The sequence below is a fragment of the Priapulus caudatus genome, unplaced genomic scaffold (genome assembly GCF_000485595.1).
Source record: "Priapulus caudatus unplaced genomic scaffold, Priapulus_caudatus-5.0.1 Scaffold14, whole genome shotgun sequence".
NCBI lineage: Eukaryota > Metazoa > Priapulida > Priapulimorpha > Priapulimorphida > Priapulidae > Priapulus > Priapulus caudatus.
Window position 1 is genome coordinate 685,254 of NW_014577075.1, and position 10,720 is coordinate 695,973.

At 44.6% G+C, this 10,720-nt stretch overlaps 1 protein-coding gene across 1 annotated transcript in view; it reads right to left on the reverse strand.

The window, feature by feature from the left end:
- Positions 1-9,928: 9,928 nt before the first annotated feature.
- Positions 9,929-10,720, reverse strand: part of LOC106809067 — a 3,736-nt gene continuing 2,944 nt past the window's right edge. Inside the window, exon 6 of the mRNA XM_014812013.1 lies at positions 9,929-10,634. Coding sequence (XP_014667499.1) covers positions 10,510-10,634 — 125 coding nt within the window. The 3' untranslated portion in view covers positions 9,929-10,509. The remainder of the gene's footprint in view (positions 10,635-10,720) is intronic.

Below are 10,720 nucleotides of genomic sequence, written 5' to 3' on the forward strand. Positions count from 1 at the left end.
CGCCATGCAGTTATAAATGCGGCAAAAGATCTTCTTCAGATTTAATCCTAATAACTAACGTGTGATATACGCTTGTACGCAACGAATGTATCTGTAACGGCGATATCTAATGAAATAATCCACATACTATATTTATATTTGTAATTTCATACTAAACGAATCATCGATCGATATCGATCTACCCGTACACTATTTATGAAACGTGGATTAGAACGCTGAAGCCACATACCACCAGACCAGATAGGTGATCGTCGGGAGGGCCGCTTTTCTTGCCGCTCGCCTTGTCGCGCGCCTTGTTGTACACGAGTCTAATAGCGTCGGTGAGCACTTCACCGACGTTTGCCAGGAACATCATCATCAGCGGAAGTCCACACAGTGCGTAGGCAATAGTAACAAGACGACCGGCTGCTGTCATTGGTACTATGTGACCATAGCCTGCCAAGCGCACGCACGCATTGATGTCAGCGACGATGTCAGCGTCAATGCATTAGTTTCATTATAAACGCCATCACCCACCCACCAACACCATCACCCCCACCTCCGTGCCATCACAACCTCCACCACCACCACCACTCCCACCTCCGCGCGATCACCCACCTACCACCACCACCACCCCCACCTCCGCGCCATCACCCACCCACCACCACCACCACCCCCACCTCCGCGCCACCACAACCTCCACCACCACCAACACCTCAACAACAACACCACCGCCGCCAGCAACAACAACAACAATAACAACATCCACAATAACAACAACAACAACAACAACACAAATAGCAACTATACACCATCGCCGCCGCCGCGCGCATGCGCGTACGTACCGACGACTGTGATGAGTGTCACCGAGTACATGATGGCCACCGATAGGGTCCATGTGCGAACGTCGGGATCGTACGTAGTCGTGACAGCGTACTCGTAGCCGTGCTCATCTGCCGTGGAAATCGACGCCGACCGTAGTTCTTCTAGTTTGTCGCGGGCGTCCATCTTGAATTCCTCTTCGGTCGCATTCTCCTCGTCTAGCAGCTTGTACAAGAGCTTCACAATCCCCTCTTGCTTCCTGGGATCGTTGTCAGAAACAAGATTAGTCTTGCAGAAACAATAACGAGTAAACATTCGTGCCATCCTATCGCATTTAGCATTATGAAAAAAAACATTTTCCTTTTATTGTAGAAGAATGAGGTTCCGGAAAGGAAGGGCATTGTGATTTTTAATCGTATAAAATTTATAGTTATCGTTCTATGAAACCTACAACATTCTCTATTCGAAAACCATAAAACATTACGAAAACCGCGAGGCTCAGGCACTTCAGGCATATTCACACAAGAAGCAGGCACATTCGCACGTACACGCGCGCACGCACGCACACACGCACACACACCCATACATGCCATATGCACATATTTTGTACACCAACCGGACAGGAAAGGAACTCTTATCAGAACAATGTCTTGTGGGCAGCAACATGCTTCACGACAACGCTTGACTGTGTGAATGTGCGTTGTGTGCGTTGTCTTCCTACTCACGTTAACAGCTCTTGTGACGCCTCCGCCGCACTCTGACGCTGTTCAGCGTCATATGGATCTTCTAACGCTCTGTTGGTAAACGAATCTCATCATTATCCCGAAACATCACTCAGTATGCGAGCTTGCATTCGCCAACATGATGACAACAGCGCGCAACGATATGCATTTATGCGATTACGTGTATATCCCTTACGGCGGTAAAGTTTTAATAAGAAATGTACTTTGATACAAAAGCGAATACTTACTGAAAGATCAGGCCTCCGATTGTTGCATAGGCGATGACCAGAAACAGTAATCCTATTGTGGAGAAGACATACTTCAGCAGCACTTTCCACCACGCCTTTCGTCGATTTCTTGGTTTCAGACTTGTGAATTTCGCCGCTGCTTGTTGTTCGATGTTATCAAACTCATCTACCCTGGTCATGCTGAGAGTGGTGACCATGCCCACTTATGCTTTCCCTTCTTGTATATCTATATAACGTGTTATATTTTGTCTATTATCAGGAATCGCAAGCCAACATACCGCAGCCCGTGATGTTAAAATTTAATTAACCAATGAAAATCTACCAGTGCATACAATTGTTCACCGTTTATTAACTCACACATTGACCACAATACAAGTGTGTAGTGTTTAGCGTATTTTTATGCGTTCCGCTCAAGATGTGAAAATCGCGTGTATTCGCGTGTTTGTCTGACATGAAATCGCTGGAGTGAAACTAGTTTCGTCAAAGACGGGCATTCTTGTGTATTATTCCGTGTGTATTGTACATTGATGTGTTAAGGTATGACTACATTATTACTACAAAAGAATTAGTCTTTTACTAACTCGAATAAGTCAATCTCCGCGTTTTTAAATTTCGTAGGACTAAAATTATCCTCAATTTATGTTCAGTAGTTATCAGCTGCCGGATGCTAACCGTGTAAATTTGGCATCGATTTTTTTTTACAAAAATACGTACCTGCAATTCCGGATCCAACGCTTCGAAACGGGAACGGTTATGTTTCATTCGTTTATGCGTCAGGGAGCGCAGCACGGCTCTGTTCAACTGTGTGGCCCCCTGTCTTACATCCACAGTAGACAAGCAATGCGGAATTTCAGCACCATATTTAACTCTGACTTGTTCCTTCTGTGACCGACAGCTGCTGTGTATTGACGACAGCGCGCATGCGCAGTAGATGCTGGTGCGTTACTGCACGGCGCAATGATAAAGGAGCACAACGACGTTAGCAACGCCATGACGGAGGGGGGGGGTACAACCACGCAGGGTTATGGCGAGGCTTTTTCAGATTAGAGTGAAATATTAATGGCGTTAATCAATACGGTTGCTGGGGCGTACTCAAGTGCTCTCCAAACTGGTATCGCTTCTCTCTACTTTTCAATTATGAGGATCGGCTAATGGGACATCATATTCAGGGGCGGATCCAGGATTTTTGAAAAGGGGGTGTCCAGGAAGAAATAATGGACACTTTTTCCTGCTTACTTTTTCTGGTGTTTTAAAACGCTGCCGAAGGCCACTTAGGGGGGTTTGGGAATTTTTTTTTAAATTGGTGCATTCTGAGAGCATCTGAGTAGTAATTTTGATGTCTAGAATGCAAAAATTTATCAGATCCGGTCGCCCGGACGCCTGCGGACCCCTCTTTGCCCATTTCTAGGTTTTTATAACGAATTTACATAGGCTATATATAAGTAAATATTTATCAAAAAAACTAGCGCTAAACAAGATTTGTTTATGGAGACAATATAAGAGAGTGGTGCGTGTGTGTGTGTGTGTGTGTTGTGTGTGTGGGTGTGTGTTGTGTGTGTGTGTGTGTGGTGTGTGGTGTGTGCGCGCGCGCGTGCGTGCGGGCGTGCGTGCGTGTGTGTGTATGCTTTTTTTTCCTTTTTTTGTGGTAAAAAGGGGGAATCCGGACCCCCTCGACCCCCCACCCCCTCCGGATCCGCCCCTGATATTACTGGTGTTCTCCATGCGAATATCAAAACGGACAATATGCGACAGGAAACTTTCATGTTTATTATTATTATTGTTATATATTTATTTGATATATTATATATTAGATAGAGCCTATACATTTTTATAATTATATATATATGTGTATATATCCCTAACCCTAAACCTAAGCGTAACCGTAGCATAACCTTAACCCTAACACTAACCCTGACGGGATGAATAGATACAAAAGATGATGTAGGAATTTTGTTGGGCAAATCTGTTAGTAGCCTGATCATATTAAACAATTACATAACATTATACACCTAAACATCTATACTTCCCACTAAGCAGATACTGCAAACTTATGCCTAACGTAAATTCATCGTCGAGTGTCATTCTATTTTTAATGAGTACGCCAATTCGCAACAATATCCCTCATCACGTTAGCGTTGCAAGGACAAGCTGTATACGGTTTCACTGCAACGACTATATATGTGAAGAAACACAAGACCGACCTTGTTAGGAAGACAGCATGCCACTACATTAATAAACATATCATAGAGACATCACAGCGTGGAGGCAAGTGCGTGAAACGAAGCCATATCATATTTCGATGTATTTTACTTATGATTATGAACGTGTGCTCGGCGTGCGTTATATGTTGTCCCGGCAACGTCGTTCGTGCGATCTCAGTCAACCCACGCAGATAAATATAGCGCTGTATACGGAAACATGGAGAGCAAAACAACTCAATACTGGAAAGAGACAGTAAGTAAATCAATGGGCGTACCTGCGTAGTTGAGCTCGTAATAATCGGCGCTCCAGGGCCGAGGAGAATGGAAGCGAAACGGGTGCCAAGCAACCGACATGCACCCTGGAGACCCACCATGGCTCAACACCATCAACCGATATTCACTGATCGATATTTCGCAGGTGCGGAATCGTAGGCTGCGAAGCTCGAACGCTATCCGTCCTTCTACCCTAGCGGTGCCTCTCCGCGATTAGTTGCCAAACGTTCTCGTTGGCCATAATTGTACGTCGATTGCCCTGTGGTAGCTCGGACAGATAATTACAGATATTACATGCGAAAGGAAGGAGGAGGCGTTCAGGAATTACACTCCTTCCGTTAACGAACTGTGCAGAAAGTACGGAACAGGCAGCCATCACCTGTGAGGTGACTACTAAGCAATTTACCGCTCACCCTGAGAAGGAGTTTTACACCAGGTAGGTGGCAACTGTATAAAAATGTATCGATAACAGCAGAGATCTCATAAATGTAACAACGTTGCTAGAAGTCAATATTAGGATTAATCTTATTCCCGCTGTAATTACAGATAATTAAATTTCTTATTATTATTATGACTGAACTAGCAATTAGAAAGATGGTTCACGGGTTGAGTGTATATGCATTCAAATCGAGGGCAGTCTGAAACCTATTAATTCGATAGTACGTAACTGGATTTCGAACGATAATATTAACAATTATAAATTAAAAATTATAAAATGAATGATTTCTTGATACATGAGAGAGAGAGAGAGAGAGGGAAAGAGAGAGAGAGAGAGAGAGAAAGAGAGAGAGAGAGAGAGAGAGAGAGAGAGAGAGAGAGAGAGAGAGAGAAGGCGGTTCGAGTAAAGATACGGCAACTAGCCGGTATCAAAGCCCGCGTGCCCTATGTTAGATTCTGTTCAACAGATAATTCTATTCCATGAAACTCGCCTGCACATCGTTTGTATATAGAACTTAAATATAGAGGGAGAGTGAGAGAAAGAAGAGCGAGCGAGAGAAAGAAGAGCGAGCGAGAGAAAGAGAGAGGGGGAGAGAGGGGCGAAAGAGAAAGAGAGCGCGAGAGAGATAGAGAGAGAGAAATAGAGAGAGAGAGAGCGCGATTGAGAAAAATTGCATCTGACTGAAAACATTGTTAGGTCATGAAGCGCGTTCCTTATACCTTATTCTTAATTATAAAACACTAGTCACTGTACTATTTATTATCTAACTCTACGATGATCGTAGCACACTGTTACATCGTGGCAAATTACATAACTTTGTGAATAGAACATTGTGCAACATTGCAACAGACAATGTTATGCTTGTTTACAGCTCCGTGAACATCTGCGAAACATAGCATACAGGCATGACCTCGGTGGAAGAGCTTGAGCTGATAGGGAACAGTCCCGATTTTCCTGGACCTGCACCGTATCAGCAGCAACAACTACAACAACAAAACTTACAGCAACAACAAAACTTACAACATCAACAACAACCACAACAAAACTTACAACAACAGCATAACTTGCAGCAGCAACAGCACAATCGACACCAGTATGGTCAAGCGCAAGTACACGACGAGATCTCGTCCACGGAGCGTCACGACGAGCAGGATGACGAGGCAGAGGTGGTGGAGAAGTCAGAGCCATCGTGGAAGGCCGGACTGAAGGTTTTGTTTACCAGCCTAGGACTACTGCTGATTGTCATCGCATATTCGGTCATAGGTGCTTTCATCTACATAGCTGTTGAAAAGCCGGAGGAAACGCTGCGAAAGGAAGCGAGAATCGCATTCTCGTACGAATTTCTCGAGATGGAGAACTCGACCGTTAATATTATGTATGACTGGGCGATGTCTTATCCTGATCTCTCGGACTCGGCTAGCGGCAAAGAGTGGCGTAATCGCAGCAACATGGTGAGAGCATGAATAATCTACTTAATATTAATATGGCGCGATGAAAGAAATAATTTATGCTGCGACATGACTGGATGCCTGAACTAATAATTACGCATGCTGTTTCAACTCACCGAGTTCGAGTTAATGTGTTTTGATTTCTCGCGTAGGTTATGATTCAGAATTAGGGGTTCTCTTCTTGTAGTTGCTGGCGGCTTTTCGAAAAAACATAAGTGATGGTATCAACGACTACGGTTACGATGGAACTACGGAGCTGGGAAGGTACACGTGGGACATTGCAAACACTCTGCTGTTTGTCATCACCATTATCACTACAATAGGTATGAAAAACATTTATATTTACGCATCGCATATTTATTCAATGTATATAACACCGAGCGTGTACGCGTGCGCGCGTGTGTATTATATGGACGAATGCATGTCTCCGCAGGCGTAAATACATGCGTTTCCCGGGCTTGCATATTAAATGTTTTAATGAAAGGGCGATCACGCGATCCCCAGTATACACCCCGGTAGCACCTAACGCATATAGCAACGATATGATCGATATCACCATTCATCAGCGAATATTGTCACATTCTTCCATTCTTCGCGTTTCTCCAGGTTACGGTCACATCACGCCCAAGACGGACGCAGGCAAGCTGATCGTCATCCCGTACGGCTTCATCGGCATCCCGCTCACCGTTCTCTTCCTAGGTGGCATTGGCGACATCATGGCGAAGGCGACGCGCTATATGTACGCGCGCACCTGCTGCTATCTGTGCAACCAACGACGCATGCGCAGTCAGTACTCGCAGGTGCACGACATGCATCCGGATCCCTCGCACGGCGGCGCCTTCGACGATGCCGACGAGAAGATCGAGAAGCTGAAGTCGAAGAAGGGACCGATAACGCGCAAGGAGCGGCTGCGGCTGCAGGCGCTCGAGCGGCAGGTCGAGGCGGAGCGGGCACGCATCAAGCTGGAGGAGACGAGCGGCGTCTCCGCCGATCAGGACCAGGGCGACCCGGTCGAGCAGATGTCGGTGCCCGTCGCGCTGACGATGTGTATCATTACGGCGTACGTGCTGCTCGGCGCCGTCATCTTCGCCGCCTGGGAGGAGGGCTGGGACATGACCATCGGCGCCTACTTCTCCTTCACGACGCTCAGCACGATCGGACTCGGCGACTTCGTGCCCGGCTCGTCGTCGCTGGGGTCGGACGACAACAGCCGGATGATCGTCAGCGCCTTCTACATCATGTTCGGCCTGTCGGTGCTCTCGATGTCGCTCAACCTCGCCCAGGAGGAGATCATCGAGAAGTTTCGCTGGCTGGGAAAGAAGCTGGGCATCGTCGACGACGACAGCGACGACGAGGAGGAGGAAGACGCCGTCGTCCGGGAGGATTACGGAGAGGTGGAGACACCGCTCGCGATTTCCGTGAGAAGACGCAGCGTCGGAGGAATCGGCGGTACGTCGGCGCATGCGCACGGTCGTGGGGGTGACGTCGGCGAGCGGGAGTCATCGCAAAAGCCGCCGATAGATAGGACGCCTTCGCCAGCGGCATGGGCGGAAGGGTCGAATTCATACGGAAGTAGGGTTAATCTCATCCAACACAGGCTTTAAATGTGTTTGTTTGTTTTCCCCGGTGATACTATGCGCGAGCATGTGAAATGTGCGTAGCTGGATAGTGGACGTGACAGATAGATAGATAGTAGTGGTGGTGGTGATGACGGTGATGGTGGTGATGGTGGCGGTGTCGGTGGCGGTGGCAGTGGCGGTGATGATGGTGGTGGCGGCGGCGGTGTCGGTGGCGGTGGCAGCGGCGGTGATGATGGTGTGGCTGGTGGTGGCGATGACGGTGATGATGATGATGGTGGGGGTGATGTGGTGGTGATGGTGATAGTGATGGTGATGGTGGTGATGGTGATGGTGATTTTAATGTGGTGTGGGGGTGATGTGGTGGTGATGGTGATAGTGATGGTGATGGTGGTGATGGTGATGGTGATTTTAATGTGGTGTGGTGGTGATGGTGGTGTATGTCATGCTCGCTATGTGATCGTAACATAAGGGCAGATAGATGATGATTCATATGAATTAGCAGAGACAGTTATATCGGTCGAAAAGAACAATATCGTCTACAATGCGACATGGGCGTGTGAATTTGAATTCGCATAATTGATCGATAGCTTAGTTCTTTTGGATCATTCTGCTTGATTTAGCTTATCTGAATCAGATAACTTATAACTTAATGATTGTATGTATAACTCAGAACCCTAACCCTAACCCTAACTCATCTAACTTATTCTTTACCTATTGTGTATAGAGCATACTTGTTCTTGTTTTGAGAAAGGTAATCATACGCGTTTTCCATATCCATTACATTTAAAAGATATTAAATAAATGCGTAAGGTATTATTATAGAACCAAATATTATGTTAACCAAACCTATATATTTTAATAACAGCGAGTAACTGTACGCCGCAAAATTCATCACACCCGCCATCTTGTTGTAGGTGGACAACATAAATTACGCGAGGCGAAGCGGCGGTAAAATCCGTGCACGAGAATCAAGAAAGATATCGTGGAGTTATGATTGTTTGGCCCATTGTGTCGTACAAAAATACAGGCAACCCTCCCCCCTAATATTTATAAAGAGCGATTCATAAAGCTATATATTTTTAAGCTATACCTAATAATAGGCTTGGGTGGACGACTTTATATTTATATTGATTGAAATTTTTAACAATACGAACTTGCGCATGATATTCACCTTTGGCTGCGTTAAGTATTGCAGCACCCGTCAGTGTTTCTGCATTCTAACATCTATAACTATATAAACTATTGCGTAATTAATTACGGACGTTCCTTCAAACACTGTATACAGCCGTGAACATAAAATATGGCCTTTGGTGCTGTCATGTTTTTTTTACAGAATCTACCGTTAATTTCGTGACGCCAGTACTATTGCCGTTCTAGACCTAACTATAAGCAAACAGTTCAGTTACAATAAATATCATTATATGGTTGTTTTATGAACTGTTATGTGCAGGTACATGGTACAGCTGCAGGCTTGTGAATAATACATTAGCAATGTTGAAAATGTGATAGATCGCCAATGTGTTAGGAACCGATGTATAGACCGACCACATAGGCTTATAGAAGCAGCGACATCTAGTGGACATAAATGACTGCAGAATGTGATCGATCTATCACGCATCACGACACCTTGTATTAAACAACGGTCGTTAAAATGTTCACGATATTTACAGCTGTAAACTTGCAAATACAAAATGCTAACAACGCTGACAATTTTCTACAGCGAATTGCAGAAGTGAACGAGTTATGACATAATTCATAAGTGTAATCGTGCATCGACTTAATAGTTTATTGTAGTCGCTCTCGTTTTATCAATGAATGCTAGTGTTCGAACCGACAGACCTATATCGTAACGGCGAAGAACCACGGTCCCATTCGTCACAGAATGCAATATATTTTAGACGAATATAATCCCTTCCCCAAATTTGCTTTTCTGTTGATATTGCAAATATCCCTATATCTTTTTTACTAGATGACAAAGTGGTGCAGCCTCTGCTTTTGTTTCTTTAATATCTCTCGTCTCATGGCGTCTCAATAAATAATCGCTCATAGGCATTAGATTAATGTTCGCCGACGAACTATGATAATAATTCAGCACTTGCTATCGTTGTTAACACGCAAACCTTGTACAGAATGTACTGTTCTGACGATGTAATACGTAGGTGCCGTTTGTCATATCGACGCACATATGCTAATAAAGACAAATGACGCTACCTATATACAATTGATACATATCGTTTTATTCTTGTATTTACACACATTAAATGGATGCCTCACGCAAAACAAGCAAGTTGTAGTGAGGTCTGTTCCGTTGAGGTCTGTTACAGTTATTTGATTTTAATTTGTTTTAATGGTTTAAATTCCGTTTACAGTTATTTTCTTGACATCAGTTGCCTGTTCCGCGTTGCGTCCCAGCTTTCCCATTAGAAAATCATTCGCCAACATTACGTTAATTACAACTCAACCGGATAACATACTCTACAGTTTCTTATAACTCAAACACGCATTACATTACCCCATGTTTGTACGATGGCGCCACCTGCATTGCCCCTACACGCACCTCTCAAATTTTACCTCCTCACCTAAAATGCCCATGTCGCAATCAGAATCTAAATCAGAATCTATAATGTGTTGTAACATGAACCGGTAGTGTGAACCTATCTTGTATATACAATGATTACAGGCAGCCTTTACATTATATCCGTCCACGCATACGTGTTAATAAGACACAAATTGACAGTAAAAAAAATCCTAATATCATTTTCAAAGTACGCGAGTCGGCGATTTCGTAGCGCCTTGTTTATAATGATATGACTGCTGCACATAGGAAAGCTAGAAAACCGCTGACTCGGGTAAACGTTGGTCGACTGCTACTGCTGATGCTGCCTTGGCTGTTACGATCAAGATGGCGACTAACATCGGTGCCTACAGACACAAAAGTGTGATGAAACAAAAGAATCGTGTGATGAGTATATATATATATATAAAATAACTCAAAAATCATATATATA